This window comes from Macrobrachium nipponense, chromosome 5 (assembly GCF_015104395.2).
Source record: "Macrobrachium nipponense isolate FS-2020 chromosome 5, ASM1510439v2, whole genome shotgun sequence".
In the NCBI taxonomy this organism is placed as follows: Eukaryota; Metazoa; Arthropoda; class Malacostraca; order Decapoda; family Palaemonidae; genus Macrobrachium; species Macrobrachium nipponense.
Window position 1 is genome coordinate 5726579 of NC_061107.1, and position 16960 is coordinate 5743538.

Genomic DNA, 16960 nt, shown 5'->3' on the forward strand with positions numbered 1-16960 from the left:
GGGATGGAAGAGGCAATATCAGGAGAAATAGATCCTATGGGAACCTTATAAGACTGCTTTGGCCAAATTAAAGAAGTGAACACACCACAGTCCTGATCAGGGAAGGAAGAAAAGATATTCATGCAATTGGAAAGAATTTAATGATCCTAAATCCATTCGTTTGGATGATTGATTCTAAATATGCCAACTTCAATGTGGAGAGTGTGTATACAGAGAATGGGATAAAAGGCATGGGCAATGTCGATATACAACATCTGTTAGTTTCTGCTGTACCTGAACATCAACCAGATGCATTACCTGACGTCATTGTAATATCTGCTACTCCCGGAATGGGCAAAACGAGTTCGTTTCGCTTTCTAGTCCAAGATTGGCTCTCCTCTAATCCAACCACGCTTGGAATGGAAAACATCGATCTCATAGTGCCCGTTGTATTGCGACATGTGAGCAGCAATAATATCAAAGATTTGGTTAAGGATGAACTTCTGCACAATGTTGCAAAACATCTGCAACCAGATGACATCATCTCAGCTCTGAAGAATGTTTCCTTGCTTTGGATGTTGGATGGCTATGACGAAGCAAGCACAGAAACCAGAAAAGTGGTCAAGGAAATCGTTCAGAAGTTTCCAGGTTCCAGAATAATGATTACAACTAGAGAAGAATTCAAGAATGAAATTGAAACTGAGGTAGCTTCAGTAGGTCGCTCTTACTCAAGTGTTACTCTTGCTGGGTTTTCTGTTGAAAACATACAAGAATATGCTAAAAAGATCATTTCTGCTTCTGTTCAAGATCCACAAAAAAGAAGCGATATACTGAAAGAGTTCATGGATTTCACTGAAAATGGGTACATTCTGCATATACTACGTGTTCCTCTATTTGCAGCTATCACAATTGTACTGTGGCTCGACTCCCCTGAGAATGCTTCCCACATAAAGACAACTTCCTCTCTATTCACTCTGCTTGTTGATCACATGATTCAGAGACTCTTATTACGAGAATCATACAGAAAGTTGAATCAGACCATATCTTCCCTAAAACAGAAACTCAGTAGTTTTTTTGACAGCATTGGCTTTGTTCTTTGGCGGAACTATGATCACTTCATTCTTCAACAGTATGAAGTAGACTATTTGCTAGAGAAATGTTCAGAGCTTGGGCTTCCATTTAAGGATTCCATGTCAGCTTTCTTTGTTTATGCTGAAAAGGCTACACCTCTGGGCATCGTTGAAGATTACACAATCATCCATCGTCAATTGATGGAGTTCTTGGGAGCGAGAGCATTTGCAAACAAAATGATCCATGAGGGATGGGATGTGATGGACACTGCTAAATATTTCCTCCAAAGCAAGAGAGAATTATTACTGAAGCATGAATCTTCACATTATAGTCTGGGGGATTTGTACTATAACATAGACAATTTGTCCATGGAGTTGCCTTGTGATAAATATGGGACCTTCGGTGACAATGGCTTCGTGATGCCAGTAAGTGCTTTTATCATAAAAGAATCCTGGTGTTCGATATGTTTTCCCTTTATGAACGAAAAATTAAGCGAAGATTATTATTTACATACCGACGGTATTTTTACAACACGTAAATCAAGAAATTTCTGGTGCCACGTAAAAGACAAATTGTCTGGCCTGTGGTTTGCCTATGTTTTGGGATGCCTGAGTCTCAGTCGACAGCTGAATGAAGAAAGGTGTGAACAGTTTTCCTTTATTTTTGGTTCATCTACACATCCATTTCTAAAAATAGATTACATCTTATTAGGACTGAATGAAGCTGGAGATGATTTATTTGTGAAAAAACTATGCAATTACGTTAATCGTAAAATGTGGGCATTCGAATATACTCCCTTCGTGTCACACACACTAACAGTAAAATTGTTGCAGTACATACAGCCGAAGTCAGTCTTTCTTCATCTTTGTAAAAAACTAGATTCTCAGGGGCCTGATGGAGTCACAATTCCTAACAAATTTGATCCAACAAGGTTCTTACTTGACTGCATTGAAACATTTGTTGAATACCACTGTGAAATTCACCTTGACATGCGGCTCCTCTTCCAAAATGCTGTCCCAGATTTAGAGCTGACAATGACTTCTCTGGAACGATTGCTCAGAGGCACTTCCCGTTGCCGACTTGTCACATTCAGAGGTGTTGTCGACGACAGTGCTCTGGTACTCCTAAAGAGATCTACTTACCTGAGGGAGTTATCTCTGATGTACATTGGGGAAGACCTTCGCCATATGGCTGAATTAGTGAAGACGTTGCCTGAACTGAATGTTTTCCGATTAGCTATGGATTTTCGCTGTTGTTCTGGCGAGGAGCTGCCCGTTCTCATTCGAGATGAGGAGGTGGCAGTTCCCGAGCTTTGCGTCATTCTTACTGACGTTTTCAACTACGATCCTGAGCGCGTTGCCACGGCCCTCAAGAGATTACTTCCAAATCCGTTTCATGTGATCTTACGGGGTAGAACGACGACCTTTGACCTAGAATGGTTACTTAGAAATCCGTTTCCTGTGATCTCACGGGGCAGCATTTCGACCTTTGACCAAGCATTTCGACCTTTGAGGAAAAAGATGTGGACTTATATTACTCGTGTCTTGGAAAATGTTTTGAATGTCAATATCTTACAAGTATTGCTGGAAGTTCCTGACGAATTTTTTCAGTGCTTTGATATCATAAGACCTTATGTAGAAGACTTGGAAAGATTCTCAAACCAGCGCTTCCCCAGTACTACAATAGAAGTCAAATTTGTCGACACCACAGGGCGTGTATGGGGTTTTACAGAAACAGGACTAACAGCACACTAAGAAGTATTTTTAAAATTGGAGTGTGTTTATACTTATGCATATTATTATTATTATTATTATCATTATTGTTGTTGTTGCTGTTTACAATAGTATCATCATATATCATGTGTTAAATGTATATTACTGAAAATGTAATTGAGAACCAGGACAATTCATAGATCTAATCGATCTTTTCTTCTCAACGGACAAAAATTTACAGAAATTTGCGCAGTAAAGAAAAACCTGTATAAGATGTGCCTTACAATTTGAAACCCTCCAGTAATGAGAGCCAGAGTATCAGTTAGCCTTCGTAAAGAGCATCCTGGTGTCATGGTGAGTATATAGCTCCTCTTAGTGCCGAGCTTTTGAACTATGCTCCTTCCTCGTTGTGTGTGCTAAATAAAGCTGGTCTCGTGCCAGCGCTGCTCTTCTTGCTCCTAGACATAGAGCAGCCTGTGAGTGAAGCTTAACCCTTGCTCCTAGACAGAGCAGCCTGTGAGTGAAGCATAACCCTTGCTCCTAGACATAGAGCAGCCTGTGAGAGAAACTTAACCTTTGCTCCTAGACAGAGCTGCTGTGAGTGAAGCTTAACCCTTGCTTCTAGACAGAGCAGCTGTGAGTGAAGCTTAACCCTTGCTCCTAGACATAGAGCAGCCTGTGAGTGAAGCTTAACCCTTGCTCCTAGACCTAGAGCAGCCTGTGAGTGAAGTTTAACCCTTGCTCCTAGACAGAGAGCAGCCTGTGAGTGAAGCTTAACCCTTGCTCCTAGACAGAGAGCAGTCTGTGAGTGAAGTTTAACCCTTGCTCCTAGACAGAGCAGCCTGTGAGTGAAGTTTAACCATACCAGATGGATGGAGAGTGATACTCCATGGAAGAAACGAAGGAGGCTGCAACATCAGCGTATCCTATTGGAGCCATTCTTTCCAGTACTTGGAATCATTCTGCTTTTCATGCATATTCACTTGATGGAAATTCTGTTGATAATTATTATTATTATTATTGCTATTATAACTAATGGGAATTGTGTTCATATTACTATTGTTATTAGAATTAGTTGATTAAGACAGTTAAGTCCTATTTTCAGACTACCTTGGAGCTTGCCTAAGATTAGATAATGGGGGACTTTGAGGTCACATCTAGATATTGCCTTAATAATGAATGTGGATTAGAAGTTGCAGATGCAATGCTGGAACTGCTAAAAATGATTAAATTATTTAAGCCTTCTTTTTCTTTTTTTTTTCGTCCTTGTTCTTTGGTTTAGATTTCTTTCTAAGTTGACTGCGATTTTAAGAGGTGAATTTCCTAAGTACTTGTTTTCAGTCACTCTCTCTCTCTCTCTCCCCCTAATACTCAAGATCGGCGATTTCTCCATAACGACTAATCTTCATCTTGGGTAATAATTCTGCACGATACTAATGACAAACAGCGGGGTTAATCACCTTTGTCGTTGCCTGGTAATGACCTCCTCTTTATAATAATGATTCTCTCTGCTACTGCTGCTGTTGTCGGTGTACTTTTAATCTGCAAGCGTCAGGACTTCGGTCAGTAATTACTCATAGTTATCATTCAAGGAGATAACGACCGAAGATGATTTTCTCCAGTAGACAACTGTATTGTTTACGGTATTTTATTGTGTTTATTATTATTATCATTATTCAGAAGATGATCCCTATTCATAGGGAACAAGTTCACCACAGGGTCCACTGACTTGAAATTCAAATATCCAAAGAATAAATTTCAGTCTAATTACCCTGTCTTCAACCTCGGAGAACAGATTTCAGTCTAACTACCACTTTTTTCTCCTCATGGATAAAGCAGACACCGAGAAACAGAAAAACCAAACGACAGGATATCACAGTCTGTTGGTAGTTACGTCACAGATGGTTAAGCATACGTAAAGAGAACGGATTAGTGTTCACACTACAACACTCGAGAAAAAATAATCATATAAAAATAAATAACTAACCGAATTTCGTTGAGGGAAACAAATGTGTGACCACTCCACTCAAGATATGGTCCAGAAAGTCTTCGGTCCCCTATACGGATATTAGGCTGAGAAGTGGCTCAGGAGTGAATGTTAATTAAGCTTTGTTTACTTCCATTGTGTCTGTTAACAGAGGCTCTCTTATGCTGTTTCAGTATAGGCAGTCCCTGGGTTACGACGGGGGTTCCGTTCTAGAGACGCGACGTATGCCAAAAATCCTTGTAAGCCGGAACATCATAAAAAATCCTAAGAAAACCTTACTTTTAATTCTTTGGGTGCATTAAAAACTATGTAAACTGCATTCTCCTTGCACGTTTCATAAAAAAAAACCTTCAAATATTGATTTTGAATTTTTAGTGTCATATTTCTTGTGCCAGATCAGTGTTGTAGGTGCCGTAACCCTGGAACATGTGTCGTAAACCTGGAAATAATTTCTGATAAATATAATTGAAAAGTGTTGTAACCTCGGGACGTCTCCTTTCCTCCCCAGTTATAAATGCACACATCAGAGAAGCTTTACTTTTTGCAATCCTGGCCTTCTCGAATTTGTCCCTCGAGCCTTTTAGCCTTTATACTTACCTCCATCCTCATCCTATGCTATTGAATTTTCCATCCTATACTTGTGAAAATTCTCATCTCATTTCTGTGAAAATTCCCCTTCTTGAATTTGTGGAAATTCTCATCCTACATGTGTAAGTAACCAGCCCATATTTGTGAAAAAGCCTTAATCCTATATTTGTGAAAATTCCCATCCTATATTTGTGTAACATTACCATCCTGCATCTGAAAATTCTCATCCTTATATTTGTGAAATTTCCCATCGAATGTGAAAATTCGCATCCTATATTAATGAAGATACCCATCCTATCTGTGAAAATTCTAATCCTATATTTGTGAAATACCCATCCTATCTGTGAAAATTATCATCCTATATTTGTGAAATTTCCCATCGTCTCTGTGAAAATTCTCATCCTATATTTGTGAAATACCCATCCCATCTGTGAAAATTCTCATCGTATTTAAGTTAAAATACCCATTTTATGTGTAACTTTCCGTCATATCTGTGAAAATTCCAATCCTACATTTGTAAAAGTTCCCATCGTATTTGTGAAAATTCTCATCCCATATCTGTCGATTTCAACTAATCAACTTTTCCTTGAGAAGACCAGGTATATAAGGACGCTCTGAGGAGTGTTTTAACATTGTATTTGTATTTCTTTGCTTGTCCTACATTGTTTTTTTTACAGTGAAATGATCCAGAATCAGATTTGTCGAATGTTTTGTTGAAGATTCACAGAAACCGGCAACTGCATAGCTCAGTGACCCAGTTTCCAAAAGCGTTTACAGCTGACCTTTGACCTTGAAGAGAATTTTTCTACAGCTGACCTTCGCTCTTGAAGAGAATTTTATTTTACAGCTGAACCTTTGCCCTTTGAAAGAAGACATTTTCTACAGCGAACCTTTTTTGCCCTGAGAGAATTTTTTACAGCGACCCTTCGACTTCCGTGAAGAGAATTTTTATTACAGCTGACCTTTGCCTTAAAGAGAATTTTTTCTACAGCTGACCTTTGCCCCATTGAATGTGAGGACATTTGCTTTCTACAGCTGACCTTTCGCTCTTGAAGAATTTTCTACAGCTGACCTTTCGCTCCCTTGAAAGAGATTTTTTTCTAACACTGACCTTTGCCCTTGAAGAGAATTTTTCTACAGCTGACCTTTGCCCTTGAAGAGACATTTTCTACAGCTGACCTTCGCTCTTGAAGAGAATTTTTCTACAGCTGACCTTTGCCCTTGAAGAGAATTTTTCTACAGCTGACCTTCGCTCTTGAAGAGAATTTTTCTACAGCTAACCTTTGCCCTTGAAGAGAATTTTTCTATAGCTGACCTTAGCCCTTGAAGAGAATTTTTCTGCAGCTGACCTTTGCCCTTGAAGATAATTTTTCTACAGCTGACCTTTGCCCTTGAAGAGGATTTTTCTACAGCTGACCTTTGCCCTTGAAGATAATTTGTCTTCAGCTGACCTTTGCCCTTGAAGAGAATTTTTCTACAGCTGACCTTCGCTCTTGAAGAGAATTTTCTTCAGCTAACCTTTGCCCTTGAAGAGAATTTTTCTACAGCTGACCTTCGCTCTTGAAGAGAATTTTTCTACAGCTGACCTTTGCCCTTGAAGATGATTTTTCTTCAGCTGACCTTTGCCCTTGAAGAGAATTTTTCTTCAGCTGACCTTTGCCCCCGAAGAGAATTTTTCTACAGCTGACCTTTGCCCTTGAAGAGAATTTTTATACAGCTGACCTTTGCCCTTCAATAGAATTCTTGCACAGCTGACCTTTGCCCTTGAAGAGAATTTTTGCCTTGGGTAATAAAAAGATTGAAGTAGTTTTGATGTTTCAAATGTTTTTATGTTCCAGAAATAATTTCCAGGTAAACATCAAGGTTAGAGCTGTCAAATCCAGTGGCTGTTGATTCTGCAAAATAAACTAAGCAATAATCATACCGTGACACAAATTAGAAAGTTGGCACCTTAGAACGCTTTGTAAACCAACTCGTCTTAATTTTCTCACTTAATTCATGAGCCTACACAAAACCCCAAAAATGCGTCAAAATCAATTTGTCCTTAAATATGGGTAATAACAGCTGAATATTATTGCCTGAGTGATTCATTCATTCTCATTCTCGTTTGAAAGCGTTTCTTTCTGAAGGACGAATTCCTTTCAAATCTTTCATTTAAGAAGGATAAAAAAAAACACCTCTATTTATTCTGACAAAGCTCTCGTCGACCATTATATTGAAATAAGTACAAAATATTTTTTTTTTTTGAAAGTGTATAATGTCCCTTCACACTCTCAACCACGAAACTTTCAGTCACAGCCCGCTGGTGGCCTGTGTTGTTGGAACTTACAGCTAGAGGGCTGCAATTTGGTAATTACTAATGGGACTTGAGACTCCGTAGATCGAGAGAAAATAAAGTTAAAAAACTTACCTTTATTACATACTTCTCACAACATAAAAAGCTTTCTAACAAGCAATTCAAGTAGATTTTGTCTTCATCCTTACAGAGGTATGCCACCCTCATTTGTCCATTATCCCAGGATGCTGCAATCAACTTCCATATCCTCTTCTTCCATGTCTCCACATTTGATTTAAAAGTTGTCCGTCCACCTGTTGATACAAACAATCACTCGGGTAAAAGTTAAAATATAACCTATATAAAAAAGTATTGGACATAAAATTACTGGTTTTGCAGAGACATTTTCTATTTATCATCATTATTCAGAAGATGAACCCTATTCATATGGAAAAGACTCATAGATTTGAAATTCAAGCTTCCAAAGAATATGGTGTTCATTTGAAAGAAATTATAGAAGATAACAGGAAATACAGAAAGCAGTACTAGTACATACAATAAACATTACATGCTAAGGTTTTAAAGCTTTTGAATTCTATTTATTTTTTGTTCAAATAATAAAAATAAGCACAGTTCCTTGAATTGACTACTGTTAATAAATGGAATATCTTGTGATCTAGGAGAACCCATGTAGGAGGTTGATGAAATAATGTCAAATAATTTAATATATACAGGTAGTCCCCGCCTTACAATGGGTATTCCGTTTCGGAGACGTGTTGTAAACCGCAAATCGTCGTAAGCCGAAAAATCGTCAAAAATCCTAAGAAAACCTTACTAGGGAAAAACTCTCTATCACGAGAGTATATATAATGTTCTAAAGGGTCCACAATAATACAAAGTGTAAAAAGTCCGTGTATAATTTTGAAGACTTTACAGATTATCTGTATAGAACAGAAAAAACCTTACTTTTAATGCTTTGGCTGTATGAAAAACTAGGTAAACTACATTTTTATTGCATTTTCATTCAAAATAACCTTCAAATATTGATTATTTTGCATTAATGGAGTCATATTTCTTCCATATGATCAGCGACGTAACCCTGGAATACGTGTCGTAAACCTGGAAATATTTTCTGATGAATATAATTGAAAACCGCCATAACCTCGGAACGTTGTAAACCGGGGACTGCCTATTTCTATATTTCGAACTAGGCTTGAAGAAATGTAGGCTGCCAGGTGAAAGGAAGATCATCACATGAACATCTAATATGAGAAAAGAAAGGAATATTAATCACTTAACATGAATGTCTAATGAATAAGAAAAAATCTATTAAGTTCTCTAACGCATCATGTGTTGAAAAAATATATTAGCAATCATGACTTTCTTTAATAAATGAGACTGGCTACTAGTAGTCATTGCAACATGAGAGGAAATACCTCCAGGCATAAAGGATTATTCAGCATGAAATTCTAAATATATAGATAAAAAATATGCAGTGGAAACATCACCTTTTGAAACAGATTCATTTCAATTTTAGGATAATCCCTTCGGTCGGTATGAGTCTACACAGTTGCCAAGTTCACGGTACGTGTCAGTGACCCAGTTCATAGCAGCAGCAACGTCATCATTGCTATAAGCGTTGTCCAGCTTGGGTAAACCACCACTCAATTTTTCAGTGAGAGCATCAAGCTTCTTCTTTGCTTCCATGACATCATATTGATGTGAGTCCATTCTTTTGGATATTTTCATGTGGAATTGGGCCCTGCTCTGAATCATCCTCCTAATTTCCTTGTGCTTATTCATGTTCTCATGCAAGAAATTGAGGTACTTTGTCAGGTCCTCCACTAAGTCCTTGGAGGAAAGAATGAGATCCTGGGTGCTCTGCTTCTGATAGTCGATTAACTCCTGCACAGTGACTGTCTTTCTCTGTGATGAGTGGCTCCGGGGCCAAGCCAGGTCTCAACTTCTTGATGGCAGAGAGGCAGTTTTCCAAGCTGTAATTGACTGGGATGTCTGTCACACTCGTTGCCCTGAACTTTGTGCTGCATAATCGACATGAGAGGCACTGTGTTTCAATCTTGTAAGTTATGCATTCGCAGCAGAGACTATGGCCGCAGTTCAAGACGCGTGGTCTCGTTGTGTCGCTGTACAGACGATGACACGAGTGACAGTAGTAGCTTTTTTCGTTCCCTATGTTCTGAAAAGAAAGAAATCCTTGTTCAGTAAGAAGACCCTCTTTCCTAGGGGTTACTACACAAGCTCGTACCCAGAGTTTTTTTTTATGAGGGGGAGGCCGTTTTTCCCAAAACTGAACCTTTTATTCAATAAATGTCATTGCATATATATGTATGTGCAAGATGAAGTAATTGAAAATGTTATTTTTGTTATATATTAAGAAGAAAAATTGGGTATGCGGTCTGTGCTATTCTACCCGATTAGATGTTATTCAAAGTAGTGCTGACTTTGGTTAACAGAATATAACTTATAATGTTGAAAGTTTGCATTGAAATTCAAGAATGTTTCTTCAGTTTTATTGATTGAGAGCATTTATGTTAACAATAACATGAATTTTACTTTATTTGTTGTTATGTTATATACTTTGACTTCACAAAAAACAACAATTATTCATTACTTTGTAAGTACAGTTCAATGGAAAGGATAGTCACAGAAAATATGGACTTTCTGAAAGTTTTTTAGGTCCGTATAAAGGAAAATATAATCTTATTTTTATATATTAAATTTAAGTTCTACATTTTTTCTTTTGTTCGTGGCCCACCTGATAATCAGCCAATGGCCCACAGTTTGAAGGCCACTGACTTTGACCAACATCAACGACAGTGGATAGAAATCTGTGGAGGAACCTGGGGTCCTAGGGAAGGCCCACGTCCTACAAAGGACTTTTGAAGGCTGAAATGATGATGATGATGATGATGAATGACTAAAGTAGGCCTATAACACAGAAAAATATACATGAAAGCTGTGGTACCTAGTTCAAGGGTTATTACGAAACCCTATAGTCTTATAAAACAAAAATGGTTGCAAAACTTTTGAATAATTTCTTTTAATAATTCTGTAGGATTCTACAGTGGCATAAGGGTATCCAGTAAAGCAATAACCGTTATCCTAAAGTCAATCATTTTGATCATTCGCAGCCATTAGCATTCATAACTTATCTTGTTCTTATACTATACAAGAATCTTGTTTCAATTTTTTCCTTTTTGGTCACTTTATGTTTGGTCTAAAGAAAGTCCGTGTGCTTGCTATAGCAATGAAAATAAGTTGTTAAAACTTTCAAACAAGCTATTTCACATTTATGAAATGGAATGCATTATTATTCATGGAAATTCATTATATATGGTAGATACTTTCACGCCCAATGTCAGTTTACTAAAGAAATGACAACGCTGTTTGAATCTTAAAATTAAAAATACATGGCCAAAATTCAAATTTACTGATTATTCGTTCAGATACATTTAAATAAGCCTTCTCTGTATATCACTGACACGTACATAATAATAATAATAATAATCTTTGTAACTTGTTTACTTCCAAGTATTTACATTTAGTTTTACTCCACACTCGAGTACTTTCAGGCCCTTCTGTGGCCCATTCTCAAGAGATGTTTGGGATGTTAGCCTGGGTCAAGGCCCAGCAGTCTTCTGGAACTTCTTCTCGTTGAGCTGTCATTTATGTGATGGCTGTTCTGGTTTTCTTGAGAGTTGCCAATCCCCTCTTGTCGCTCTGATATCCTGAGCTGATGGTCAATGGGATTCACCCTTGTGGTAAGGGTGTGGTCTCACCGAAAGTCTGTTGGGCAGGAAACCTAATCTCCCAGGTCAGGGCAGGGTAATCTTTTGATTTTTTTTATATCAAAAGCTCGGCTTATGGGATCTTCTGAGGTAAAACCTTTGTTTCCTTCAATTACTTTAATCTCTCTGATAAGCGCACCTTCTACTACCCTCCTGTGACTAATTTTGTTGCTTTTGTATATAAGCCTACTGTTTTTGAAATCCACCCTATGGTCATTTTCCCAACAATGTCTAGCTATAGCACTCCCCTGAGAGTTAAGCTGTACTGCCCTTCTTTGTTCTTGGACTCTAGTCCTTATTCCCCTACCTGATTCCCCCACATATCTGTCTCCACAATTGTTGCAATTGATTATGTATACCCCCGCTACATCATCTGTATTACTGTCTTCTCCTTCCAATTTATTTTTACATACTTTGTTTTTTACGGTATTATCAAAGGTATATACAAATTTATATTGACTTTCTTTCATTTTTGAAGTGATTTGTTTTTCATTTTAGAGGCATAAAAGGGAGGGCAACTATTTTCTTGTTTTCTTTATTCCATGTACTCTCTACATTCGCTCTGTAAAAAATGTTTCTAGCTTTGTTGAGTGCCCTTTTTCTGAACATTCCGGGTATGCTAATGCATCAAGCTTTACCGAGTAATTTATTTCTTTGTTCTATCTGCAAGGGTCACACGTTCTCATTGCCCTAAGAAATAAACCTGTTAGAACCCCTATTTTTATATCATGACTGTGAAAAGAGAAGAAATGAATATATGAGTTTGTATGTGTGGGCTTTCTATATGTGATGAATTCATATCCCTGTTTCTTTTCTTTCTGGAGTATGATCTAAAAAGGGCAGTTTATTATTGTTACTTTTCTCTAAAGTGACTGGTATTGTTTTTATCAAACTTATTGAGTTCATCTAGAAAAGTTTCTATTTCATTTTCATCACCTTGCAGAATAGCAAAAATATCATCCACATATCTCCACCATCCTTGCAGTTTTAAGTTAGGGACATTAACATTAGGAACTAGATTAGTTTCGAAATATTCCATATAAATGTTAGCGAGTATAGGTGATAATGAGGACCCCATAGCTTCTCCATATTTCTGTTTGTAAACTTGTCCCTCAAACGTGAAATAAGTATCACTGACACATAATTTAATCAATTCAAGGAAGACGCCTCTTTCGATGTTTGGATTGAAAATACCCTCATTATGTTTAGTCTGAAGGTATTCTAATACTTTATCTGAGGGGACATGGTGAATAATGCTAATACATCAAAACTAACCATGTGTCCCTTTATATTCTTTTTCTTAACTTTGTCTATGAAATCTACTGAATGTTTAATATGGGATTCTGAAAATATACCTAAGTATATTCCTAGTTCTCCAGCTAACCACACTGCTAAGTTTTTGTCAGGAGATTCCCTACTAGAAACAATAGGGCGTAGTGGGGGCAGCCGCCTTGGTATTTATTTTGGGGCTGCTCCAATTATATATATGCAAGTTCAGTAATTTACTTGAGAATAATTTATTGCATAGCATGTCCTTCCCATTACCTAGTCTACTGATTATTTTCTTCACATTCTGATTAAAGGTATTCTGAAGCTTTTGAATTGTTGGAGGATTCTTTAATTTATTTTAGCAAAAGTAGTTTCATCATCTAGTAGCCTGACATTTAACCCTATATTCTTGACTATTCATGATGACAATACTAGCCCCTTTGTCAGCTTTCTTACAGAGCGAATGTAGAGAGTACATGGAATAAAGAAAACAAGAAAATAGTTGCCCTCCCTTTTATGCCTAAAATGAAGCAAATCACTTCAAAAATGAAAGAAAGTCAATATAAATTTGTATATACCTTTGATAATACCGTAAAAAACAAAGTATGTAAAAATAAATTGGAAGGAGAAGACAGTAATACAGATGATGTAGCGGGGGTATACATAATCAATTGCAATAATTGTGGAGACAGATATGTGGGGGAATCAGGTAGGGGAATAAGGACTAGAGTCCAAGAACAAAGAAGGGCAGTACAGCTTAACTCTCAGGGGAGTGCTATAGCTAGACATTGTTGGGAAAATGACCATAGGATGGATTTCAAAAACAGTAGGCCTATATACAAAAGCAACAAAATTAGTCACAGGAGGGTAGTAGAAGGTGCACTTATCAGAGAGATTAAAATAATTGAAGGAAACAAAGGTTTTACCTCAGAAGATCCCATAAGCCGAGCTTTGATATTAAAAGAAGCTAAGATTGACCCTGCTGACCTGGAGATTAGGTTTCCTGTCCAACAGACTTTTGGTGACCACACCCTTACCACAAGGGTGAATCCCATTGACCATCAGCCCAGGATATCAGAGCGACAAGAGGGGATTGGCAACTCTCAAGAAAACCAGAACAGCCATCACATAAATGACAGCTCAACGAGAAGACGTTCCAGAAGACTGCTGGGCCTTGACCCAGGCTAACATCCCAAACATCTCTTGAGAATGGGCCACAGACAGGGCCTGAAAGTACTCGAGTGTGGAGTAAAACTAAATGTAAATACTTAGAAGTAAACAAGTTACAAAGTGATTTTGTGGGTTTCTTTTTCAATAATAATAATAATAATAATCATAATAATAATAATAATAAAATAATAATAGTATAATAATAACTAATAATAATAAAAATAACGACATCAAGCTGTATGGTAAGAGCATCAAGGAAATGGATAACCTAATCCAGACTGTAAGGATTGTATCTGGGGACATCAGGATGGAGTTTGGAATAGAAAAATGCGCCTTAGTCAACATACAAAAGGGCAAGTAACAAGAACTGAAGGGATAAAGCTACGCCAGAATGGAAGCAACATCAAAGGCACATAGATGAGACTGGATACAAATACCTGGGAATAATGGAAGGAGGGGATTTAAAACACCAAGAGATGAAGGACACGATCAGGAAAGAATATATGCAGAGACTCAAGTCAAAACTCAACGCCGGAAATATGATAAAAGCCATAAACACATGGGCAGTGCCAGTAATCAGATTCAGCGCAGGAATAGTAGAATGGACAAAGGCAGAACTCCGCAGCTTAGATCAGAAAACCAGGAAACATATGACAATACACAAAGCACTACACCCAAGAGCAAATACGGACAGACTATACATAACACGAAAGGAAGGAGGGAGAGGACTACTAAGCATAGAGGACTGCGTCAACATCGAGAACAGAGCACTGGGGCAATATCTGAAAACCAGTGAAGACGAGTGGGTAAAGAGTGCATGGGAAGAAGGACTAATAAAAATAGACGAAGGCCCAGAAATATACAGAGACAAGAGAATGACAAACAGAACAGAGGACTGGCACAACAAACCAATGCACGAACAATACATGAGACAGACTAAAGAACTAGCCAGCGATGACACGTGGCAATGGCTACAGAGGGGAGAGCTAAAGAAGGAAACTGAAGGAATGATAACAGCGGCACAAGATCAGGCCCTAAGAACCAGATATGTTCAAAGAACGATAGACGGAAATAACATCTCTCCCATATGTAGGAAGTGCAATACGAAAAATGAAACCATAAACCACATAGCAAGCAAATGTCCGGCACTTGCACAGAATCATTGCAAAAAGAGGCATGATTCAGTGGCAAAAGCACTCCACTGGAGCCTGTGCAAGAAACATCAGCTACCTTGCAGTAATAAGTGGTATGCACACCAACCTGAAGGAGTGATAGAAAACGATCAGGCAAAGATCCTCTGTGACTATGGTATCAGAACAGATAGAATGATACGTGCAAATAGACCAGACGTGACGTTGATTGACAAAATCAAGAAGAAAGTATCACTCATTGATGTCGCAATACCATGGGACACCAGAGTTGAAGAGAAAGAGAGAGAAAAAATGGATAAGTATCAAGATCTGAAAATAGAAATAAGAAGGATATGGGATATGCCAGTGGAAATCGTACCCAAATCCATAGGAGCACTAGGCACAATCCCAAGATCCCTGAAAAGGAATCTAGAAAACTAGAGGCTGAAGTAGCTCCAGGACTCATGCAGAAGAGTGTGATCCTAGAAATGGCGCACATAGTAAGAAAAGTGATGGACTTCTAAGGAGGCAGGATGCAACCCGGAACCCCGCACTATAAATACCACCCAGTCGAATTGGAGGACTGTGATAGAGCAAAAAGAAAAAATAAATAAATAAAAATAAATAAATAAATAAATAAATATAAAAAAAATATTAAAATTATAATAATTGAAAAAGAAACCCACACAATCACTTTGTAACTTGTTTACTTCTTAGTATTTACATTTAATTAAATGTGATGCTTAGAAGTAAACAAGTTACAAAGTGATTGTGTGGGTTTCTTTTTCAATCTTCAGAAAAAACTGAAAGAAGTTTTTGTTTGGTTAATAATAATAATAATAATAATAATAATAATAATAATAATAATAATAATAATAATAATAATATAATAGTATTAATAATAATAATAATAATAATAATAATAATATCGAAATTCTGACTGTCGTTCGATAATACGATAACGTATGAAAAAGATCGAAATATTGTGATACCAAAAGTATTGTTGTCGTTTACTCTCCCTTTTTGCGATTAATTTTGACCTTCAGCTCACAAAGATCGTATCAAATAGCTTCTATATTAAGTCCTTAAATACTTTTTTATATCAAACCATAAAATAATTCTCTCAGTTTGTTGAAATTAGCATAAGATTATATTTAAAAAATACGACATGACAACTCTTCCTTCTTCCTTTCCGGCCTCGGCTCCTCAACACGACGAACAGTTTTCAAGTTCTTCGTCAAAAGAAAAACTTTTTTTAACGGTACTTACCGACGTTATTCTAGCTCAAACCGATGATCTTGGAGAGCAGAAGAAACGCAGATATAACGAACTTTACGAATTTGGGACGATATACACGCGACGTCACTTAGACACCGTTAAATAACTCAATAAATAACGAGGTGGAGAGCAGTGAGAACCTATTTCACTTATCAGCTGATGGCAGAGTAGTGTGGACTGGCATCACTGGCTTGTCTGCCTGGCCATACTCGCTTGAGAAAATGTGACGGCATATATTTACGTCTATTTCTTCGTATATGTTTGAGTATAATATCACCTTCTAGTTTATTCATTATGAAAAAAATGTCTCTTTTGTAGCTGATACTATAAAAATAAAAGATTTGTCGCGGGTCTAAAAGATTTATTCCGGATTTAAAAATGAACTTTTGGACGAATGTCAGCACCATAGATGTAATCTATGGTCAGCATGGTATACCTCCATCGAACAGAATTTTGCTATCAATAAATGCGTAAATTTATCGAGTTCTGGTGTATTATCTCTAATTTCAGTTTATATATAAGTAACCATATTCGTTTACTTATGAAAATTATATACTACAAGCTATGTAGTTAAGTAAAAGTGTTAGTATTTATGGAAAACATACTAATAATTTCAGTGCGGCATCCTCTAATAGCAAGTAGTGCCCGTGCACCGTATGGATGGAAAGAGAGAGAGAGAGAGAGAGAGAGAG

The 16960-nt window shown here is 37.4% G+C and overlaps 2 protein-coding genes and 1 long non-coding RNA gene across 4 annotated transcripts in view; 2 read left to right on the forward strand and 1 right to left on the reverse strand.

Annotated features, from left to right (window-relative positions):
* Positions 1 to 16960, forward strand: part of LOC135215150 (uncharacterized) — a 115566-nt gene that overhangs the window by 32365 nt on the left and 66241 nt on the right. The window lies entirely within an intron of this gene.
* LOC135215146 (uncharacterized) lies at positions 81 to 4006 on the forward strand (the record flags this gene model as incomplete). The annotated part of the gene is given in 1 exon segment (XM_064249587.1): positions 81 to 4006. A coding segment is annotated over 1 exon segment (2724 nt), but the record flags the coding sequence as incomplete, so codon positions are not given.
* On the reverse strand, positions 6439 to 16639 carry LOC135215147 (uncharacterized). Its single transcript, XR_010314602.1, has 4 exons — positions 16260 to 16639; positions 9121 to 9809; positions 6856 to 7926; positions 6439 to 6822 (listed from the first exon to the last, which is right to left on the reverse strand). It is a non-coding gene; the product is annotated as an uncharacterized LOC135215147 (long non-coding RNA).